We start from the raw sequence: 25,249 nt of genomic DNA on the forward strand, positions 1-25,249 counted from the left end.
TCAGTCAGTCTGTAAGTCTTGGTAGCGAGCACCCTCCTGGGGCTCATGACCAGATATTTATTGCTCCTCAACTGTTACAGTCTTGTTTCTGTGCGGCACCCTCTCTGATGAGAGGAAGGGTCTGTCTTTTGCATATGCTGCTGCTGGTCCTTGCCAGCACAGTGTTTCTCGGGTCCGAGTTCCTTGAGACTAGCGACTATATTTTACTGTCTCACATTTGAGACTTCCCTTTTTGTCGCCTCCTACGACTCGCAGGGTCACGGTGGAGGTATTCGACCACGCCTCCACACAGGGTACTGCCCTGGCTCCTTAGTTATTTCATTTTCTCTTATAAACCCTTCAGTCGGACAGCAGAAAACGCACCTTGCTTCACTGTTGTGTAATCGCCGTGGTTACAGAGGCATTGCTGGGCAACGCTGCCGAGAGATATTTACAGCAACGCTGCATAGCAACCAGCACGCTTCGGCTTGGCTAGGCACAGCATGGAGAAACACCGCTTCCGTTGCTGTTGCGCAACTTGGCAACTGACTGTTTATCAAGAGTCTGTCTTCATGGTAACTCGTTCCACTTCCTGTTGCCCAACAGTTTGACATGTCACACTGCTCCCTTCTTATGGCTGTTTGTTCCGAATAGCTTAACAGTGCATCACCGGTCCTTTCCTTCCAAGGCTATACTTGCAACATCTTCTTTTTGTCTGGCTTGGTGTTTCTTTTCTTCCCGTTTTCCGTTCTCCAACCATTACATCTGCCCCCTTCTTATGGTTGTTCGTCTCGAGCAGCTCCATGATAAGGCGCAAGCCAGTCCAGGTGTACTACCAACATTATTTACCTAGGGTTCTTCTGAATTCTGTATACCACATCATTTTTCCGGGTGACTACCTTGTAAGGGTCTTCCCACTAGGATTGAAGTTTCAGTGATTTCCCTTTCCTGCAGGCTGGGTGATAGAACCAAACTGTCACCATCATGGTAAACTGCAGAGTTGGCCATTTTATTGTACGTAGTTTTCATACAGAATTGCAAACTATATTCCCTACAAAACGGACATAAATGCATCGTACGACAAGGCACCGACCAAACAGTTTATGTTAAAACTATTTTTCAGGGGTCTCCAAACAGTCTATCATATATCTAGAATATACCACGTCCACAGGAAAATACAAGATTGCAACGACTGACTTTGTGATATAGATTATCACTTAATAGTTTTAACCATATTTTACGAAATAACTCGTTTTATAATAAGTTTATATTTCATTGTAATTTTTTATCCATGTGTCTTTATGTCTGTCTGATTATGTCTGATTACTGTCAAGTATCCAGACTTACTACACAATTGCAGTTCACTAGTGTGTAAACATGATGGTGTATTTGCCTGGTGGCTATGAATAGCCTAAACATGTAGCAAAGCTAATTTAGCCTTGAACCTGTATGGTGTTGTGATGGACTTAATAAAGAACTGTATATAATAAAATCCCTTAAATCAAGAACTTCCTCTGGATATGATGTAATATCTACTGAATTATTGAAAATAAGCTCGTCTTTTATTAGTTCACCTTTAACTTATATACGTAAGAGGAATTTTTCCAGATCGTTTGAAATATGCAGTAGTTAAACCCTTATTTAAGAAGGGTGATAGGTCTAGCATTTATAACTACACACCTATATCTATGTTATGTTCCTTTTCAAAAGTGACTGAAAGTCATGTACAACCAACTCCAGGAGCACTTGAAGAAATATAGTATCTTATCAGATGAACAGTTTGGGTTTAGAGCAGGCTCTTCAACAGGCAATACCCTATATAATCTTTAAAGAGTAAATCTGCAGTAGGTGGTATCATTTTTGATCTTGAGAAGGCATCTGATTTTCAATCACTGTTTGAATCATATCTTAGTAACAGATCAGAGAATTCAGGTTTTGAAAGAATTAAATCAAACAAGCTTCTCTACATGGGGAAAGATAACTGATGGCATTCCCCAAGGTTCGGTCTTGGGCCCATTGTTTCTTATTTATATTATTGATTTGTCTAAAATTGTAAATAATACTATACCTATATTATTTGCTGATACAACTATATCAGTTAAAGGTTTTTCAAAATAATATGGTTAACGCCTTTAATTGTGTATATAAATGGTTCAGAACAAATTTACTTTCAATAAATGTTAATAAAACCCATCGTACTCAATTTAAAACTAAAAACAAATTCACAACCGATATAAAAATTGTTTGTGATAATTATCCAATAACAACCTTGTCTAATATAAAGTTCCTTGGCATATACAAATGATTCAATAAACTACGAGTTATGTTGAATGTATTATCCCAAACCTGAGCTCAGCATGCTATATAATTAGTATAAAATCATACATCACTCTCAATACCTTGAACACTATTTACTATTCCTATTTTAATACAATTATGAGCTATGGTTTATATATTTGGGGGGAACTCGCACCACAGTTAAGAAATATTTAAAATGCCAAGAAAAAAAAAAAAGAGAGAGAGATAATTAGAATCATGATTGGCTGCAATAGTAGGTTTTCATGTAAGAATTTGGTTAGAAAGTTGGAGATTTTACCTCTTGCATCACAGTATATTCTTTCACTCATGCTTTCGTGGTTAATAAAAATCTTTTTATTTTAAATTCAGAAAATCACAATATAAGTACAAGACACTCCAATAATTTCTATCAGCCTATATCAAACTTTACTGTATACCAAAAGAGTGTACTGTATGGGCATTAGGTCTACAATACTCTTCTCCCCACATCAAAGATGTATCTCATAATCCTAGGAAATTTAAAACCTGTTTAAACATTTTCTCCATATACATTATTTTTATTCCCCAGAAGAATATTTTCAATATAAAACCTGCACAAGTTAACGACTAGTCAAAAGATAGTATCCAACTTTATATTGTCATACTTAGGCATTTTGTGTGTAATATGTTCTGATTTGCTTGTAGTCAGATATTTGACTAGTTCTTGATTCAAATGTCTCTATTGTTATTTCATAGTCAATTCTAATAGTATTATATTATGCATTTACTGGAATCAATTATCTGATTCAACATATTTTATTTCATTTTATTCTATTCAGTTACTTTATTTATTCTGTATATTATGTACTATTTTGACATGTCCTATATCTTACGTGTACTGTGGATCTAAGGAATGTTAAATATACACTGAAAAAGCTAAGATCTCTTACACAGCATCAGCCCAATCCACTCCCACACTGTATCATCACCCATAAATGTGATCAATATCAGAGGTGTTGTTACATAGCCTCATCTACTGGGCAACAATGAATAAACCAAATGTGTAATACATTTCTTTAATGCTCCTTGTAATATTTTTAAGTTTCTGTTAACACAGCTACTACTATATTATATTTAAGCATCCTGTTACACTCACACAATATATATGAGACAAACTCCATCTTAAGTGCAACAATTTAATTGTAGTTCTTTCTTCTTCCCTTCCTCCACACTACATGTTTCGGCCCTAAATGGCCATCATCAGGTGTGTATTCTTATGTAGCTGCTACATACGTGTGAATATGTATTAAAGATAAGCAGCGACACACACAGAGAGAGCCTACACAGAACAATACCTGAACAGCGATAAAACAAGAAGTGGCCGCTGCAGCACTATAGACATAGGGCGTGTACCCCGAGAAAATGTTAATTTTTAAAAATTTGGAAGAAGAAAAAGAACAGAAAATTTATAGACATATTAATTTGAACTGAAGTTTTAAAAAATGCCAATTTAGAAATCAAATTGACGCGTGTAGGTTAACAAAGATTTTATACATACATACAATTGGAAAGACTGGTGATTTTAAATTTTAAACTACGGGCAGTGTAGCAGCTACGTAAGAATACACACCTGATGATGGCCATTTAGGGCCGAAACATGTAGCGTGGAGGAAGGGAAGAAGAAAGAACTACAATTAAATTGTTGCACTTAAGACGGAGTTTGTCTCATATATACAGCTACTACTGTACGCAAATCAATATCTACATATATGAAAGTAACATGCAACAAACTTACGTGTTATTGATCGCTTCTCCTTTTCTTGTTCTGCCTTGACAAATCGCCATCTTGCTCATCACTTGACAAAGTGGGAGCAGAGCTATTTGTTGCCAGTTTCTCAAACATATTTTCCGGCAAAGTTCCAATTTTACTGGCATTTCTTATCAGTAACTATATAAAAATAGATTACAAGTGTTAATACAGTCTAATGTAATATTCACATTACTACAAATAATGAGAACTAATAAACATTTCCAGTACCATGTGTGCATTATGCAAACCTTCCCAGTAAAAATACATTAGGAATTATTTTATAGCCCTTAAATAATATTTGGACTTGAAAAATTCTTGTCCTGACCAAATTTAATAACATTATCACATGTAATAAGTTAAAAGTGTAAGTCAACAACAAATTATCTGGGAATCTTTACATTGTCACATAGTATGTGACTATAGACAGGGTTTGCATTGGTGACCCAACTTACTGAATGAACACTTAATACATGCACAACTACAATTTACAGATCACTGACACACACAGACCAGTGTCTTCAATCCATTAGTCTCCACTAGCCATTTCCTGGCAGCAGATTTTAAAACAGGAACTATAATAGTCTCATTGAATTACACTCCAAATATCACACATAAAGTGTTCTTTTCAGAGCCAGACTTTCAACTGAGCATTCTTGCAACTAACTCTATTCTTTGAAACCTCCATAAACAAAACCGCTTCACAACTGACTTTGTCCCCTGCTTATAACATTTCAGGACAGAAACGTTGGAACACTTCGTTTCCAATATTAACACTATTGTGTGCATATTCGTTTCCACAGGAATGTGTTTACCGAGCCACTGCCCAGAAACAGTCATTGTTTACAGAGTCAGTGCTTAGCAACAGGTCTATATGCCACAATATTAAGTTCCATTTTTTCTAAATCTCTTTTAACAATTACTCGCCCCTCCCCAAATTCATATTCAGAAGACTAATTTCATAAAAAAGTTTAGTACAAGAACTAATGTCATTCTTATACATGATACATACAAGATATGAACACAGTTAAATTCAGAGGCATGTGCTAGCAACTGCAACCCTGAATATTTATGGTTAAATTTCTCCACCGCTTCCTAGCAGAACTGCACTTGAGGTATGCAAGTCATGCAAAAGTACCAGCTGTTCAGACCATATTCACACCTCATGATAATGACTAAATACACTATTCAACACAACTGTAGCCTTATTCATTCATTCATTCAGAGATCAGGCCAGAACTAAAAGCATACCCATGTAATGAATGATTTCAGTGAAATCTAGTGACAGTAAATTTGACTTTGTTCATCCTGGTCTGTCACACTAGCAATAGTATAAAGGATTATTAATGCCTTCCAGTGTGACTGACAAATGTTGATTTTTTTTAATCTTTCATCCTTTACGTGTTTCAGTCATTGCGACCATCTTCAGAAGGATACTGTACATATATACGTACAGAAACTACTATTACAATGTCACTGGTCTCTGTCAGCACCTATAGAAATTACTATTACAATGTCAGACATAAAATATTATTCTGTAACGATTACTATGATGTGTAATGTATTTTAGCATCCTGTTGCACTGATTTTCATCCATGATATGTATACAGTGGCCATCTTGTAGTGCACTCAATTTCACCTCTTACTTCACGACATGTTTCGGCAACATAGTGCCATCATCAGGTGCCCTAATTATGCTAAGCTATTGCATTGCTTGCCATTATATGCCTTTATAAAATTATTTAAAGTGCGTATTCGTAACTATAATAAATTTACCCACACTAAAACTTGTTAAGATTATTCATCTTTTGTCTCTTAATTAAAACTTGCGTGTGGTTCGTCCACTATGGGAGTCATTTTTCTTATATTCTGTGTAAACCGTGTCTACACATCACAAGACACGGTTTACACAGAATATAAGAAAAACGACCCCCACAGTGGGAGAACCACATGCAAGTTTTAATTAAGACACATAATAATCTTAACAAGTTTTAGTGTGGGTAAATTTGTTATAGTTGACGAATACGCACTTTTTAAATAATTTTATAAAGGCATATAATGGCAAGCAATGCAATAGCTTAGCATAATTAGGGCACCTGATGATGGCACTATGTTGCCAAACTATGTCGTGAAGTAACAGGTGAAACTGAGTGCACTACAAGACGGCCACTGTATACACATCATACTATGATGTGCATGACTTTGTTAAAACATTTATATAGGTTCTAGAGCTTTAACACAAACTTTTAAATAATACTTCGTAAATAGACTAATTATAATAGTTTATACACGTCACCCAACAGGTTGTTTATTTGGAGTGATGTATATTACATTTTTTTTTAATATGTGTATGGGCTGCTCTGTGTTGATGTCACTATGTTGTATCGGTTTGGTCTACACTACTTGTCTACTGCTATGACATAAGAGAAAGCAACACACAGTAAGGATCCTTGTTGGAGAATTAGATGCAATTCAACAGCTGAGTCTGGTATCATTTTACACTTGATAATGACCCAGTATATGGGTCGAAACATGTTGCATCAATAAAAACAAATGTTGATACATAGTGTCTACTTTGTTTTAAATACAGAATATTGTGTAGACTACATACTTTTGTATACGTTTTGTGTACCTTGTTTATGACACATGATGCATACTATTAAGATAAATTCAAACTGCTTGATGCCCTGGAAAACTTCAGGTTTCACTGTATAGTGCAGGGTGTTGTTCAAAACCAGGAGCACAAACTCAGTTACCTTTATGCGATATGTTCTTGAGGGCAACCTTTACTACCCAAAGTCACACATAAAAAAAAAAAAGGAAAAAAAGGAAAAGAAAAGAAAGTTAACCCTGTGCTTAATTAACACACCACAAAGATGGGAGTGGAGGTATAAATTTACCACTCTTGACCTTAGCACTAGATGGATGTCAACTGTTAGCTTTACCCCCAGGGAAGGAGCCCTAGCACCCACTGGACAGGAGGGTGGGTGGGCCCCAGAGCCAGTCCAGACACTGCAGGATAGACAAAAATCTCTTGACTCTGCTGAGAAGCAAACCTCAGCAGTTCAGCCTGTAGTTCTTCACATACTGACTGAGCTATCCCAGCCTGTGTAGTACAGGTGTAATCAGTATTTCTTCTAACGCTGATTCCAAAAGAGTAACATTTATGACTAAAGAACTGAACCCATGAAACAGTAGTTTAATCAAGTATGAGAAACATGTATTCAAAGATAAAAGAAAATCAGTGAATCAATAAGCCTTTTATGGCATTTTTTGTGATAACACAAATCTACACACTGAGATATATTAACATTATTAAAATAAGAGGTCTGTATCTGTCGTACTACAATAATAATAAGAATGGTATACAAATATTCACATGCTCCAAATGCAATTAGTTACTTTCCGTTTATTTAAATATGCTTATACTTTAAAGTTTTCTTCTAAATATACTTAAATTAACCCAAAGAAGAAAAGCACACAACGTTAGGTATACAAATGGCACCGGTAAGAAATAATTATGACTTAGCAGGAATCTTATGAAAATTCTTGTTTTAAAATTTTCACATTTGGAGACAACAAAAGGCAAGACAAGGTACTATGAATGCCAGGTAAATAATGTAATTTTCCAAAATACTTAATCTCAGTATATACTTCATTTAAATGCTGCTTCCTTCTTGTGCTATCTTCAAGAAAAATTATTTCAATTTATTAGTGAAACTACAAGAAATACTAACGAAATAAAAACCACAAAGTATGATTGTTCTGATTTATTAAGAACAGTACTACTAATTTTTACAAGTTTTATTACAGCAGAAAGAGTACATTTGAAGTTTTACACATTTATAACAGTACTGAAGCACAAATTTTAAGAACATAAGTTTATACAGTGCTATTCATTCTATTTAATCAATTATCTCTGACAATTTACTGTCATTAAGGGTAACTAAAATGTAACTGAAGAGTAAGAAAATTCAACTAAATGCCTACACACTAAAAATGTAAGCTAGTGCTATAAAATATGAAGTGGAATGTTCAGAACCCGCCTCGGAGGCGAAGGACCAAATGCAGGGTTGATTCTTTTTGGATGTTGTAATCTGAAAGTGTGCGTCCATCCTCCAGCTGCTTGCCGGCAAAGATAAGTCGCTGTTGGTCAGGAGGGATACCTTCCTTGTCCTGGATCTTTGCCTTCACGTTCTCAATGGTATCTGAAGGCTCTACCTCCAGAGTGATCGTCTTTCCGGTCAGGGTCTTAACAAATATCTGCATGCCACCGCGCAGACGCAGCACCAAGTGCAAGGTGGACTCTGTAAAACAGAATTCTCACTCTGATATTACAACATCCAAGACTGCCATTCTACAGGCATTAATGCTATAACTTGTTACAAGAAAAAACTGTATAAATAGAAAACCAGGATTATTTACATGAACGTCACGACATTCAACTTCAGCGTACCAATCACAACAAGATCCGTCAAAAAATCTGGCTGAAATACTGCAAAAGGTATAAAAGAAAGTGAAAAACCAAGCACATCAAGCAGCCGGAAGTGAAAATTCTTATCCAAAACAGGACAATTTAGTGCGATGTCAGGCATTTATATTGTCTGAAATGCATGTGGTTTAAATGCTGACACGGAGACACACAACACTTCCACTGTGATGTACCTCAGTACTTCCAGAGGGGCATGATGCTTTCCTGTTGTTATCAAATGTGATCTTATTTCATCTTAGAACTGTCATTTACCATGGTTGAAAGGATTTCATTCAAGCACCGCAATCTAACTTCACAAATTTATTTATACTAAAGCAGTAGTAACAATGCTAACATAGGTCACTTGCTCTAACAATCCATCGCACTCATATTTTATTCAAATCTAAAGAACTTCTGCAGGGTTTGGCATCCACACTTACCCTTCTGTATGTTGTAATCTGAAAGTGTGCGTCCATCCTCCAGCTGCTTGCCGGCAAAGATAAGTCGCTGTTGGTCAGGAGGGATACCTTCCTTGTCCTGGATCTTTGCCTTCACGTTCTCAATGGTATCTGAAGGCTCTACCTCCAGAGTGATCGTCTTTCCGGTCAGGGTCTTAACAAATATCTGCATGCCACCGCGCAGACGCAGCACCAAGTGCAAGGTGGACTCTGTAAAACAGAATTCTCACTCTGATATTACAACATCCAAGACTGCCATTCTACAGGCATTAATGCTATAACTTGTTACAAGAAAAAACTGTATAAATAGAAAACCAGGATTATTTACATGAACGTCACGACATTCAACTTCAGCGTACCAATCACAACAAGATCCGTCAAAAAATCTGGCTGAAATACTGCAAAAGGTATAAAAGAAAGTGAAAAACCAAGCACATCAAGCAGCCGGAAGTGAAAATTCTTATCCAAAACAGGACAATTTAGTGCGATGTCAGGCATTTATATTGTCTGAAATACATGCGGTTTAAATGCTGACACGGAGACACACCACACTTCCACTGTGATGTACCTCAGTACTTCCGGAGGGGCAGGACGCTTTTCTGTGGTTAGCAAATGTGATCTTATTTCATCTTAGAACTGTCATTTACCATGGTTGAAAGGATTTCATTCAAGCACCGCAATCTAACTTCACAAATTTATTTATACTAAAGCAGCCGTAACAATGCTAAACATAGACCCTTGTTGACTTTGTGGGGGTCTAAATTACTGTCAGAACCCTCCGAGAAGGAAAAGGTCAGAAAATATTTCACATTCATTGAGTTTCACAATAGTTTTTCGCAGCAAGCGTCGGAGTGTTCCTACAGACCAGCTGGAAAGTGTTGTGAACAAGATTTGTGCTGATGATGAAAGTGGCGATGAAATAATGATTCCTGAATTAGATGAAGTTGATAGTGACAATAATACAGTGATAGAGAGTGATCCACAAGACAGTAATCATGACATTTAGCCACCATGAGTGCGGTGCCTGACACATCTATCTCATGGACGTACGGAGACATTGTACCAACAATAGTTCCATTTACTAGTAGCTGCGGGATCAAAATTGATATAACACATAAAATGCGCCCCTTTTCATAGATTAAAATTTTTCTGGATGACGACTTAGTAAATCACATCACAACTGAAACCAATTGCTATGCTCACCAGCACTTCAACACACGAGTTAGCTCCTCTCTCTCGAGAATACAATTACAAATATGTCACACCAGATGAAATGTGGACATACTTAGGAATTGTGTTCATGATAGGAATCGACAAACACGCCAAAATTGAAGAATATTTGTCCACCAGGCCCCTATTTCACACCCCATGGTATGGACAAAAGATTTCTTTGTGGCGGTTCCAACATATCTCAAAATTTCTTCATTTTGCAGACAACAATGCACAACCAGCTGATTGTGAAGATCGCCTGTATAAAGTTAGGCCAATTATAGACTCATTAGTGGGGAAATTTAGAAACACACATATCCCTGAAAAGGAAATTGCAACAGATGAAGGAATGATGGCTTGGAAAGGACGTCTTATCTTTAAAGGACATATGCCTGATAAACCTGATAAGTACAGCATAAAGGCTTATCTTGTTTGTTAATCGACAAGTGGATATATTTGGAATTTTGAAATTTAATGAGGAAAATCAAGACCTATAAACGAATTAGTTGTCGATCCGTTGGGGCCACAGCTTCTAGATAAAGGGTATCATCTCTGCCAGGATAACTATTACAATAGTGTAGAATTGTGTGAGATGTTATTAGTTTATTACAGAGAAATACCGATGTGCGTGGTACCTTCAGAATGGACTGAGGAGCTCCTAAAGAACTAAAGGATGGTGTAAAAATTTGAAAAAAGGGAAATCTGTTTTTCTAGGAAGGGGCAGATTCTCATACAGGTGTGGGGAGATAAAAGAGACTTCAAACTTATCTCCATTCTTCACACAGCAAAAATCGTGGAATGTGCAAAAATGAATCGCAAAGGAGAAAAAATATGCAGACCCAAGGTAATTGAGGACTACAATAAACATATGAGAGGGGTTGATAGGGCCGATCAAATGCTGCATTATTGTCCTTGTTCCCGCAAAACTGTAAAGTGGACAAAGAAACTGGTGTTTTTCTTGTTGCAAATGGCAGTGTTGAATAGTTTCATTCTATTCAAAAAGCACACAACAAATGAAAAATACAAGAGAAAATACAAATTCAAAGATTTTATATTGGACTGTGTAGAAAAAATGACAGAACCAAACAAACAGTGTGGAGAGGGAGAAGTCAACATATGAAGTGGATGATGAATCTACTGCTTCAGACTAGGGTGCAGTCACGCCTCCGCCCGCAACCTTGAAAATACCACCAGTGAAGGACCTGGCAAATCGTCTAGAGGCTGGTCTGAAAATACACAAAATGGTCCATGTTCCTCCCAGTAACAAGAAAAATGGTGCCATGAGAAAATGTCGCATGCGCGCTAAGCATAAGATTAGAAAGAAACAAGGTGGTGTGGCTCTCTGCAAACTTTCATGTTTCAATGTTTATCACACGAAGAAAAACTACTAAAAAGGTATGAAAAGACATTTTTTGCATAAAATATTGTCTTTGTATTAGTTCCTTGAAAATTTTGTTTTTAAAAACAATTTTTGAGTTATTTAAAAAAAAGTAAACACATGCATTTTAGCGACTTAAAGCTTAAAGGGTCTGCCAGGACAGGGGTGGCATTTAAATACCCTTCACGCCAGTCAGTGTGTTAAGTGCAAAGTATGAAAATTTAACTAATCTTACCTCAGAAAGGGAACAGGCATCAGAAGTTGCAAAAATGTTGAATTATTCAGTATTTTTCACAGGGGAAAAGTCCATTAAATCAGGGTTGTCCAAGATGGCCAAAAAAAACTACATAATTCACTATCCTAGTCTTACCACNCAAATGTGTACCAGAAATTAATTAAAGCATGGCCAGTGCATAAGGCTGACAACCTTAGTGCCATCTTTGAGCCGATTGTCTAGATAGTGTGGGACCCTTAACGTCTCACAGCCCTATGGGCCTTCACAGCCTAGTACAGGGATAGCTTTACTTTACTTACTTTACACATTATGAATATGAATCAGTGCTGCAGGACACTAAAATACAACAACATTATTTAAAACTATTACAGAAAGTGCCGTGCCATTTTTACTAGCCTGCGCCACATGACCACGGAGCACGTGCCCCACTGTGCAGATGTAACCTTTTACATTTCTTAAGCTAGAGGGGAGAAAAATGCAGCCATTGATATGAATGATGCTTCATTATGTTCCCAATAGACAACTCTATGCACCCGCCAAGTTTGAATGAGACTGCTGTAAAGAAACCCAAGATTTTAAACCCTAGTCACAATAACGGTTTTGTCGATGACAGCAAGGACACCATGTTTTCAGAGATCAATATGTCGACTGCAGCAGTGTAAGGGTTAAACCACCACCTTCATAGTGCATCCTGTTTCATGTACCAAGACAGGATGGTCTCCACCGATACAATCCCATTTACATTTCATGAAAATCATCAAATGAAAGTGAATGATGCCCAGAACAGGACACGTACAGACAAAGAGCGAATTAATACAGTTCCAAAGAAACAAGATTATTTTTGAACCATGTGAGTGATCAATTTTTGTCAAGCAATGTCTCCTAGAACCCTCTGTAACCTTAAAAACCTTATCTGCTTTAATAAACTGTGCCAACTCTTTTACCTTTTTGTATATTGTAGTCAGAAAGTGTGCGACCATCTTCCAACTGCTTTCCTGCAAAAATCAAACGCTGCTGATCAGGAGGAATTCCTTCCTTATCCTGAATTTTTGCTTTTACATTTTCAATGGTGTCTGATGGTTCCACTTCAAGAGTGATGGTTTTTCCGGTCAAAGTCTTCACAAAGATCTGCATCCTGTGAACACAAAATGCAATGTTTGAACAGTCTGTAGAAGGGGGGAGGACATCAAAACGAAAGTATATAGAAACTACCTTTAACTCTTCCATTTAAGTGGCAGATAAGAATAAGTTTAGACCAGTGCTCTTCTGTATTCTATTCTGATCTCCTGAATTTTTAACAGGGTGAAAGTTTACAGTACCTCAAAGAACTAAAAATATAACAGTGACTCTGTAATTACAAAATACAAAAGCCATTGTTCTCAGCAACAGATCATATTACCAACACAAGAATTCAGGGCATGTCATATACACTCGATACAAATATAAATCCACTATTAGTTACAAAGAATACATGACATCCCTTGCCATAGCATATATATCTACAAACTGCCATCTTACAGGCACCCCAAGTACAGTGATGGAGGTAACATTTATGTCCTGCATGTCAGAAGCTTCCCAATGTTTTCCATAATAAGTGACAGTACTGTAACAATTCAGTGGCAAAGGAAAGTACAGTAAAACCTGGTTATAGCAACATCGGTTTCTGCGACACCTTGTCTATTGCGTCAAATATTCAATGGTACGAACTAATTCCTCATAAAGCAACTGTTTTTATACCTTGCTTAGTACGACATGCACAAATGCATCAACCTCGTATGTAACGTCATTTTCATTCCTGAATTTCTCTGATATCGTGGGAAAGTTCGATGTGCCTGCCCACCCTCACTTTCTCTACTTGCTGACGTAACTGTCCTGGAAGAATACAACTGCGGGCTGCAAGAGGAGCGTGGGTTTTATGTGAAAACAAGGGTATGGGGTGGGACTGCGTGAATAGTGCAAGAGGACGCGGCAGGTTGTTAACTGCATTCCTTTCCTAGAATCTCGTCTAACAGGACCTCACATTGTCTACTTACCCTATAGTGTTCCTGCCTAAACCCAGAGAAGTGCAGTAGCAAAAACATGGCAATGAAAAGGAAAGTTTTAAGCATTGAAGTGAAAGTTAAAGTGATTCGTGAAATAGAAAATGGAAGGAAAAAAGCTTATGTATGCCACAAATTTGGTCTGGTGAATTCTACAGTACAAACGATATGGAGAATCCATATTAATTCCACGTTAATGTTACGTTAGTCTGTACTTTACGTATTTCACTAAAAAATGCAACATTTTAACTCGGTTTTTGGTAGATTTTTACGTGACTAACATAAGGCTACTGTGGAAGTGCCTATTTCGGTTACGACGACATTCGTTTATAACGACACTATTTTTAGGTCCCTTTGATGACATTATAACCAAGTTCTACTGTAATTTAATTTTTCAAATAATTCCCTGGAAGACATTTTTTCCAGCCCTACCATTATTCTAATCGGAAGGTCGCGGGTTCAAGTCCCGATGAAGTCATTGGATTTTTTCAATTGACCTAATCCTTCCATCCACACTAGGCCTTGGGGTTTACTCAGCCTCTAACAGAAATGAGTACCAGGAATTAATTAAAATAATTTTCCTGGGGAGTAAAGTGCGACCGGCGCGTAAGGCTGACAACCTCACCGCCACCTCTGAGCCGATTGTCTAGATAATGTGGGACCCTACACGTCTCACAACCTTATGGGCCTTCACGGCCTATTACAGGGATAGCTTTACTTTTTTTTACTTACGATTATTCTAATTCCTTTATTTTGATGTTAAATACTTCTCCGCTGTCATAATTTCCCCACGAGAAAATTCCATATGAAACAATGGAATAAAAATACCCATAATTGGTTCTGAAGTTCTATTTTCATGTATGATGTAACTGCTCTCATGGCAATGCATGCTGAACTTAGCTTGGGGTCCATACATTCATTGCTTTTCTTCTTCAATTTATCATCAGTTTAGATGACAAGGTAAGGATTATCCTACTTCTTCGGTTACTTTACTATTACAATCAATATTCAACTTAATACTGCAGTAGTAGCAAATTTCACTGAATTCTGTCAAAACATAATACATACATACATAGTTCATTTCCATTGATCCACTGTCTGATCTGAACCGGATATAGAACTCATTATAAAAAGACTTGATTGCAAAGAAACAATTGAGTCAACGACTACCAACAAATTAAAAATGGCAAAAAAACACTTATACGCCATTAGAACTACCAAATATAGTGGGTAGAAATCTCACACACCTTACAATTATCACCACTTGCAGTATCCAATTACTGCTTCCACTATATCTCGGCCAATATTAGACTCCTTTCGGTGTTATTTTCAGTTTCCCGTAGATCGAATGATATGTAAGAATCAGTGTTCACTCTGCTCCTGTTTTATTAAGACTCAGAAATTTGATACAGAAGTACGCCTTATATACATACAAACTTATAACCATAATAACACATAACAATATAAAGATACTGTTGTTACACATGTAATTGTAGTTATACATAACAGTAAACATCACTTAGGTAACAAGAAATAACCTAGTTCTTAAATTGTTTGCTACGATGTTGCCAACCCTAACATTATATTTTGGTATTTGAGAGTTGCCAACACAACACTCCCCCTTAAACAATTTGGGAGTTTTTATTTTACATACTTATTCATCGTGAATATATCAAAAAATTATTATTATTCAGAACATCATTTGGAAACATTATTCTTTGCACAATCCAAGTAAATTAATAAAATCAGTATGCTTCCGTACATCCTTTAATTTTAATTCCGTATTTAAGGGTTTGTTTAATAAGTACACGTCTCTATATCATTAAAAACGTCTTACATGAAAATATCTACTTACACGAACAGCGTTCCACGTAGGGCGGTAAGCAAAGTTTATTATTAAATAAAGACTGCGGAATTCTAATGCTAGTACCCAATTACGATTTTCGACGTTATAACACAAAATGGCTGCCACTAAATAAAAAAAAAAAGGTTCGTTACTTAATGTAAACGTACGTGTTTCAACTTCGCGACGATACATGCACTAAAGTAATTCAAGATTTATTAGAAGCCCTGTTCTATTACACTTACCTGCTCAGCTCCTTGAATCACAAAATTGAGCGCACACACTACCAATTCCAATACCAGACCGATCAAACCTAACAGCCCTAACAGATTCTACCTCGCTTTACCTACAGAACGAAGCCTCGAAACCGACATTCAACTATTATTGATCAGTCTTCTACGCAGCTACAAACTTGAATCATATTTACTATACACACTTATGTACTCGAACAGTTTACAATATTTTAAGGCTATATATACCACAAATTAGATATACTTCTACTAACACGATTTTGTTCCAATTCACGTTGCAATTAGCAACTGGGTTAGAGATTACAAGTCAGTATGAGGCGGCATGTGGGCATGTCATGCATGACGTTGCATTTATTATTAATTCTGTAGATCATGATACAATTATACAGGACAAGTCTTTCTGCAAATATACAGTATTAAATTACAACAATCTTAATACTAAAAATTATATAAGATATATAACATTTTATACATTATAAACTATATACTGCTTACATCAGCAGCAAATATTCGAGAATACGTGGTTCAAATAGTCCTCCCTTGCATAATAGCACCTCTGAATAAGTAACTTCTTCAATTCCCTTGTGAACTGAGTTTGTTTTTTTATTTCTTTTATGTTGTTAGGCAATTTGTTGTGAAAGATACAGCCAGCTACTGAAGGATTACTATTATAAAGTTCTAAGTTGTGCCCATATATATGATAGTCTTTATTATTTCTTGTGTTGTATGTGTGTATTCGTTCTTTCACTGTGCAGTTACACTTTTTTTTAACACATATAGAATTGTTTCTTGTATATATAGCGAGTATACTGTTAGTATCTTTAGATTTCTAAAGCTATCCCAGCACAGTTCGAGATGTTATTCCATATGATAGATGAGGAAGGATCAAACCATAATACAACATTCTTCTTTCATTTAAACCGAGTATTTTAGATAGCCTGTTAATTATTGCAGGTTTTTTCAACATGTAATTCCCAGCTCAAGGTACTATCTATTACTATCCCTAGGAAATTTCTTTATTAGGATTTTTAGATTACTTTCCTGCCTGCATTGTTTTGTCTGGAAGAGTATAGTAAGTTTTAGATGGATTTATAAATAAATTATTTGTCTCAAAGTATTGCTCTACCACTCCTATATTATTTGAAGTCGTGTTTTGAAGCTCATTCATATCTTGTCCTACATTCAGTATTGATGTGTCATCAGCATACATTATTGATCTGCCTTGTGTTAGATGTGGGATATCGTTTATATACAAGATGAAGAGTAATGGGCCAAGGACCGATTCCTGGGGGACTCCGTATCTCACTGGGAGGCTACTTGACAAATATTTTATACGATTGCCTTCTGTGTGTGTTACTTTTATGTGTTGAGTTCTGTTTCTGAGATAGAATTTGATTAGCTTATGTGGTATACCACAGACTCCATATTTGTATAATTTATCCATGAGAATGTTATGTTGAATACAGTCAAAGGCTTTTGATAGGTCTAATAGTACACAGTTGCATTTTATTTTATCATTCAAACTTTTTATTATGTTTTCAATAATTGTGGCAATTGCATTGTTAGTAGATTTATTTTTCCTAAATCCAAACTGAGATTTATTAAGTATATTGTGTTTTTCTAAAAATGATATTAATTGGTTAGCTGTTACTGTTCCCAGAACCTTTGATAGGGCAGGTATAAGAGTAATTGGACGATAGTTATTTGCATCTTCTTTTATCCCGTTTTTGTAGACTGGTCAGACTACTGATTTTTTTTAGTTTAGAAGGGAAGATGCCTTCTTTGCTTGATGCACTGACCAATTCTAAGAGTGGCTTTATTATGTAAGGTGTACATTTTTTTAGCAGATATGGTGAGATGTCATCAAGTCCTACTGATTTTTTATTCTTCATGCCCTGAATTACTTTAATCAATTCAGTCTCTGTTATTTCTAATAGGACAAGTGAATCTTTTATGCTTATATTGTTATTACTGGTTTGTGGATGTAATAAATTTTTGTCAAATATAAGTTTATTTAGTTTCTATGAAGGTTTTGTTAAATCTGTTACATGTTCTACTCGGACTTGAGACTATTTCATTTCCATCTTGTAAGTGTATATTACTAGTGAGAGTATTTTTTGGTGAGCCTCTTTCTCTATTAACAAATTCCCACAATATTTTTGGAGTGTTATTTGATCTGGTTATAATATTCTGGATGTAGTTTGCTTTTGCATTTTTTAATATTACATTATATTCCTTTTTATATGCTTTATAGATGTCTTTATGTTCCTGAGTCTTACTTTGCATATAAAGGTTGTACAAATCATTATCATCAATAATAATGGTATATCGATCATCAGTATGTGCTGCATCATACGAATCAATAACAGATAGTATATCCATTATCAATCATTATTCCAAAGCAGCAAAAAATAACAATGTTCACATACACATGTTTTAATGCAGTTACACTTTACGATGTCCACATTCCTGCTGTGCGGTTCAGTGAAGTTCCGTGACGATAATGTAATTTTGTGATTTACGATGGCGTAAGAAACTAGGCTATGATAATGCTTCTGGATTAAATAGAACTGCATAAGAACTGGTCGTGGCCTAATCAAGGTATGTAGGTCAGTCAAAAAGTTCCCGAATTCCCCTGGAGATGGAGAACAAGCAATAAGCTAGCGCACACACTGTTGTAGTGGGAAGCTCAGCATGTCTGCTCACAGGTGCGACAGGTTTCAGTGTGCAACGTTGTTACTGTTCAGTTTGAATTAAACGTGAGTTGGTCATTCGGCGCAATGTCACAGTTCAAACAGCGTTCGAACATAACGTTCATGTGCAAATTGGGACAAACTGCTTCAGAGACGCTATCAGCCCTGCAGCAAGTTTACGGTGATACTGCACTACAGAACTCCACAGTTTACGACTGGTTTTCCCAGTTTAAGAATGGGCAGGAGACGTTAGAGAATGACCAGCACAGGGGGAGACCTTCGACATCCAGAACTGTAGAAATGATTCGAAAAGTGCGACAACTGATTCAATGTGATCGAAGAATGACCATTGCGGAGTTGGACCAAGAAGTTGGTACTGTTACTGGCCATTTCTACGTGCAAGTTTTGCACGTAGAAATGGCTTGTTTGTCTGTGGTGCTCTGTTGTGTGCGTTCCTGTTTCAACCCTTTGGCGATTAGCGAGATGGCCAACCAGAAGGAACAAAGAGTGTGCGTGAAATTTTGCTTTCTGTCAGGGAAAACTGCACTTCACTCTTCAAGTCACGGCAAACATTCACGCGGGTTTCTCTTTGGTCATCTCTGAGCAAGCGAGGAACAAATTTTGCAGACACCCGTCTCATGTGCAAACCTTCGGTTAAAATTCGCTGGACCGTGCTCCATGAGATGTTCGTTTCCTCAGAAAGTTGGTCAATGGTCTTTCGACGATCTTCATCAATTTCACGCACACTCTTTGTTCCTTCTGGTCGGCCATCTCACTAATCGCCAAAGGGTTGAAACAGGAACGCACACAACAGAGCTCCACAGACAAACCACTTAACTCAGACTGATGCCAGCTCACTAACAGTCACGGGAGACCCCCAGCTAACACCACCTAGCAGCACAACTCGTAACTACAAAGCATCCGCGCGCAACAGGTCGTTTCCAGTTATTTTTGGGTCCCCCCTCGTATAGCAAATTACAAATAAGACTTAAGAGATTACAGAAAATGATAAATACTGCTGTTATGCAAATACTCCTGGTACTTCTGCAAGTTTATATTCATGCACTGAAGTTCTTTTCAGAAACAGAGCAAATGTGATGCTTGAAACTTGCAACCCTGGTCTCCTGTGAAGGATTCTTAAGGAGAATTTCAAGCCTAGTAATGGTATCATACAAGCTCTTTTAAACTGAACACTTAATTGGTTTTTCTTTGTGTAAGCATGCGTCCCCAGTAATTATGAAACTCTACTTATGAAGATTCTCCTGATAAGAACAGCACACTTCCCCATCTACTGTAATCTGAATAATTTTACTTGTAATTTGTTGGGCTACAATGGCTTATCCCCAAACTTGAGGAAAACTAAAGTGTTAAAATTTGAAACAATCAATTGTGACAATATGCCTGTACATTTAAAGTTTAACGATGAATTATTACAAGAGGAAACTCATATTAAATTCTTGGGCATTGAAATTGATAAGTTGAATCACTGTTACCCAGATTGGGAAAGGCATGTTATGCAGTACAAATTATGAAAACATAGTGTAATGTTACAACACTTAAAATGATATATCATGCATACTTTCATTCACTCATGAGATATGGAATAGCCTTTTGGGGTAATTCGTCAGAGGCCAAGATCTTTCTATTGCAAAAGAAGAGTATTCGGATAATAATGGGGATGAAACATAGAGAGTCATGTAGGCCAGCATTTATAAAGTTAAATATATTAACACTGGTCTCTCAATATATTTTATTTCTGATGACTTTTACGATAAATAACTTGGAGTATTTTACTTTTAATAATTCAATTTATGAGAGACCAACAAGACACGAAAGAAATTTACATGTCCTACAATCACATCTCACAATGAGGCAGAAAGAGGTCCACTGCATGAGTATAAAAATATTTAACAGTCTGCCTGATTATTTAACTGATTTAGTACATGATAAAAAACAGTATATAAAAGAAATAAGGGATGTCCTAATACATAATCCGTCATATACTGTTGATGAATTTTTGATCTTCTGTCGGGATCAACAGCTAAGGAATAGAAGGGGAGTGGATGCTGACTGATGGATGTCCCACAGTAGGCATCAATATAGACATTAAGTGTAAATATAATCTCTATTTTATGTATTTATTTAGATGCACGTTGTTTGCATTTATGTTTGTTTGTTATTGTGATATGGCATGTTGGAATTGTAAAGATGTATTGTTGTTTGTAAAGCTTGTGACATGTTTCATATTCAGTGCAGATTGCACTTATGAATATCCTGAAACACAGATTTATGTATGTACAAGACTGTCCATTCCACGAACAGCACAACTATCTGCAGCAAAACTATACTTGAGCACCAGATGCTCCCATCCGTGGGAAGCTTGAAGATGATTGTGCTGTATTTAGAAGCAAATGAAGTCATTCCTTTCTTAGCACAGTGGCATTAATAAGGATATGAAGGTAAAGCTGCATTCTCAATCTGTACAGCAACAGATAAGTCAGCTACTTGCTGTGAACACCTTTACTGAGCAAGAGATCAAAAACCATTCTGAACATGGTGGTGATGTAAAAAATGCCCATGTCCCTCTTGGGAATCAAACCTGTGTCCCCCAGTCCATATCCCGGTATTTTATTAAATTCTATTTCAAATTAATTTACATAACTGGATTAATCTCTTGAGTACACACATTTTGGATATCCATTCTAGCATAATAAGGTGGCCAACTTAAAGTTTAAGACAGTAGTTCATAACTACCTGATATAACATGTAACTATAGAGTAGAAAGTAAAGGTATCCCTGCAACAGGCCGTGGAGGCCCATAGGGTTGTGAGATGTTGAGGTTCCCACATTTTCTAGACACTCGGCTTATAGATGGCAGCAAGGCTCTTAGCCCTATGCGCCAGCCATCCTTTACCCCCAAGAATATTCCTGTTACTCATTTCTGTTAGAGGGTGAGTCGACCCTAGGGCCATAGTGTGGCTGGAAGGATTAGGTCAATTGAAAAAATATCCAATGACCTCATTGGGACTTGAACCAGCAACTTTCTGGCTTGTAGCATAGTGCCCCATAACATGTAAATATAAACAAGAAAATTAAAAATTGACCAACTTAAGTCCTAGAAATACCACATAATGGGCCCACACACTTAGTATGGGACTCATTGCTACAGTGATGCATCAAGTTCTTTCAAATCTTAATTAATCCCTGTACCCTGTATGCACTAATCAGCCAAATTAAAATTATACACACAGCATTCACCTCAAGAATTATCAATGAGATCTCAATACTTCACTTCAAATATCTCAGTGGACTCATCTCAGTCAGCCTATATGGATGCATATAGCAGCTTATCCAGAAGCTGCACTTCAGGATTCCAAATGCAAATCCTTGGCAACAGTGTAGGCAGTCAAATACATCATCTTGGACTTGTTAGATTTAAACACAGCTATTGCCTTGTCTCTCACATCTTCCCAGTCATACATGTCCCTGCAATATTCAACAGTATCACATTCACAATTACATATGATTTCCTTCTCATGCACACATATAAAGGTAGCTATTTACTAACTGGTAAGTTGATGGAAATGACCGGTTAGTTTGCTGACTGGCCATTCTGTCTGAATGCCAGGTATGATTGTGTGTACACTTGTTTCTCCAACATTATTGTGGTCATTCAGCTTTACCAATGACATGCCTAAAAAGATGAACAGGTAGTTCAATGACTAGTGAAAGCTAAATGAACCATTCTATGCTGAGTATAAAGAAGAGTGTGTAGTTACTTATGAAATCAAAGAAAGGTGCTGCCATGAAATAAACAACTGCAAAGTTTGGGTAGGTAAATCTACCAGAATTTCAGGAGATCCAAAAATCCAGCTCAGCTTGGGAATGAAGCTTCCCAAATAAGAGGTCCCGTACTTGTATAAGTCTCAAGTGTCAAAGAGAAATACCTGATATTAATATTAATATAAATGATACAATAAGATGACAGTAATGTAATATCATCCAAAACATGGAAATGGGAAGATTATGTAATTATCTGCACAGTCTTATCATGCTCCATACTGTGGGAACAACAGTGGGAAGCAAAGGAGATGAAGAGGAAAGTATGTCCTCCAAATGATAATCATCATCATCATCATCATCATCATCATCATCAGTGATCTGTCAGACGACAGGTCCACAGTCTCTTCCAAAACAATTCCTCCACTTAATGCGATCTAGAGCTTTCTCCTTCAAATGACAGTATCCTCTTATGTCCCCAAGGTCATCCAGCATCTTCTTATGTCTTCTTCCTCGTCTTCTTGTCACTTCTAGCTGCCCCTCTATCTTTCCTTCAATAACTTCTTTTAGAAGGCAGTTTCTGCATAAAAAATGACCAATCCAATTAGCCTTCTGTTTTCTTATTTTGTGCAGGATATTCCTCTGCTCACTGACTCTAATTAACACTTCTTCATTTCTCACATAATCGGTCCAACTGATCTTCTCCATCCTTCTCCAACACCACATTTCAAAACTTTCCAGATGTTTGTGATCTACTGCCCTAAGTGTCCATGTTTCAGCCTCATACAGAGCTATGCTCCAAATGTAGCATTTCACTAGTTTCTTCCTCAAATTTAAATCCAATTTGCTGGTAAAAAGATTCTTCTTCTTGCTAAATGCAGCTTTTGCCATGGCAATCCTGGATTTAATTTCACTACTACACCTTCCATCATCTGTTAGCAAGTTACCCAAATATTTAAAACATTTCACATTCTCCAGTTGTTTTTGGTCTACAAAATGATGTGATGGAATAAAATACATATTTTTGTTTTGGGCTACCAACTGTTGTAGAACAAACTGTCACTAGTTCGCAAATGAAAATTTTGATCATTTCATCTTTTAACTGATATTATGTTACCTACATAAACGCCTGAAAAAGAATAATAAAATGGAAATGCATAAACTAAATGTTGGTTTTATAATCAAATATGACACCCTGATTATGTGTCACAACAGTTCACTTGGTTGGAAATTACATTCATAATTACCTTAATAACATATTATAATAGGGTCAATATTGCCAAAGGCTACTATAATTTATAACAGAATATGCACAGAATTGTGCCAAGTGTGCTTCAGCAGCAACATGGCAATAACTTAGGCCATAGGTGGCAATACTGTACACTGACATACAAACTCCAATCCCCTGTGAGATTTGTCAATACTCCAATAGACAACCACTTTGGAAAGTTTGCGGGCCCTGAAAAGGGCCGTTTGTTCCAACGCGGTAGATACAGTTTTATGGCCATTCGGCTGGTCTGTCTGACCGGTGATGTAGGGCTGCGTGCGCCGGTAGAAATAGATGTTGGCTACGGTGTGTTGGCTAATGCTGCGGCAGCTGAGTTAGTTGTCTGGTTGCAGTGCGGCAGTTGCCGGAAGTTGCCTGGTCGCAGAGCGTGGTTGCTGGAAGACGTCTGGTCGCGGAGCACAGTCACTGGAGTGGCGGCAGCTGTGCCAGTTGCCCGGTGTGTTGGGCATGACCACCTCAGAGCCAAGGCAGCATCCCTGATGCAGTGATGAGCCGATGACTCCGAAGACTGATCGCTCTGGGCTAGGTGTGATGGCTGACTGGCTGATGTGGTCACTAATGATTGTGAGCTTTGGGCTCCGCCTTTTATACCATGCTTGATGGAGGAGCGAAACTTGCAGTTGCAATTGTGAGTGCTGATTGGCTAGCGCGTGTGATGGTTACAAGTGAGCTGGATAGCGAGCGCTGTATAAATATGAGAGCTGATAGCAATATGCGGCAATGTGCTATTGACTCAGGAGTGAGTGTTGTCCGTTGATCGACGAAACAGTGTGATAGTATGTTGGATGTTCCCACACCCCTTTTCCCTTTGTCAGTCAAGGGAAGCAGTTCAGGAGGAGGGAGAGTATTCTGCAACTGCCAAGTTGGTCAGTCACTAGAGTTGATCTAGAAGCTTGATCTCAAATGGTGTACAATAGAGAACCATGACCCAGTAAGATACAGCTATCAGATTATTAGCAAGTAAAGCACCCAGCACATACTTTCAGACATTATAAATTTGTATCTAGATCTTGAACCAATGTACTGGGGCCAATAAAGTTAGTTACCACCGTTTAAGCGTATCCAATTAGTTCATCCAAATTTGTAGCAGGTGCTCTTGAGGCCTACCTTCATTTCCGTGTGATTGATCATAGGATCTAAACAAATAATAGGTAGGTTGCTGGAGCCACGGGTCTATGAGCTATTTTTATTTCCACAAAGAACTGACTTTTGCTTTTTGGAACAATTCTTTGTTTTACATGTGTCAATTTATTTTTCTGCACATTATATTTTGTTGATGGTTAATATATTAAAGAGGTGTAAAATGACACCCAGTGAACTGTTAATGACCTACCCTCCCATGAGGTTTATAGCAATCCATTATATCAAAGACTTAAGAAAAAAAGATTTGTAATAATTACCAAAATGAACAGGGAGGTCCACCTTCTTACAGGCATAAATTTATGGCCACTGGTTATCTTCTTGCATTTGACCAAGAAAATATATATTTGTTTTAACTAGAAAAATTGTGTTGAATTGTGAATAAAACAATATTAACTATG

At 37.0% G+C, this 25,249-nt stretch overlaps 2 protein-coding genes and 1 long non-coding RNA gene across 6 annotated transcripts in view; 1 reads left to right on the plus strand and 2 right to left on the minus strand.

Moving 5' to 3' along the window:
* Positions 1 to 7,852: 7,852 nt before the first annotated feature.
* On the minus strand, positions 7,853 to 16,059 carry LOC111875509 (polyubiquitin-B). Of its 2 annotated transcripts, XM_023871816.1 has the most exons (5): positions 15,942 to 16,059; positions 15,101 to 15,233; positions 12,759 to 12,949; positions 8,975 to 9,202; positions 7,853 to 8,370 (listed from the first exon to the last, which is right to left on the minus strand). In XM_023871816.1, exons 3-5 carry the CDS (start codon positions 12,946 to 12,948, stop codon positions 8,099 to 8,101), a joined length of 690 nt encoding a protein of 229 aa, XP_023727584.1. In that variant the 5' UTR covers position 12,949; positions 15,101 to 15,233; positions 15,942 to 16,059; the 3' UTR covers positions 7,853 to 8,098. The 2 variants fall into 2 exon arrangements, with proteins under 2 accessions (XP_023727584.1, XP_023727583.1); XM_023871815.1 differs by lacking the exon at positions 15,101 to 15,233.
* A 309-nt stretch (positions 16,060 to 16,368) lies between these two features.
* LOC117283190 lies at positions 16,369 to 25,015 on the plus strand. The gene is made up of 2 exons (XR_004514203.1): positions 16,369 to 16,931; positions 24,041 to 25,015. It is a non-coding gene; the product is annotated as an uncharacterized LOC117283190 (long non-coding RNA).
* The window catches only part of LOC111875507 (leukotriene A-4 hydrolase), a 38,224-nt gene continuing 34,641 nt past the window's right edge, over positions 21,667 to 25,249 (minus strand). For all 3 annotated transcript variants that reach the window (XM_033755845.1, XM_033755844.1, XM_023871812.1), the window contains one exon: positions 21,667 to 22,126. In XM_033755845.1, the coding sequence (XP_033611736.1) occupies positions 22,006 to 22,126 (121 nt within the window). In that variant the 3' untranslated portion in view covers positions 21,667 to 22,005. The remainder of the gene's footprint in view (positions 22,127 to 25,249) is intronic.

The sequence above is a fragment of the Cryptotermes secundus genome, unplaced genomic scaffold (genome assembly GCF_002891405.2).
Source record: "Cryptotermes secundus unplaced genomic scaffold, Csec_1.0 scaffold457, whole genome shotgun sequence".
Classification (NCBI taxonomy): domain Eukaryota; kingdom Metazoa; phylum Arthropoda; class Insecta; order Blattodea; family Kalotermitidae; genus Cryptotermes; species Cryptotermes secundus.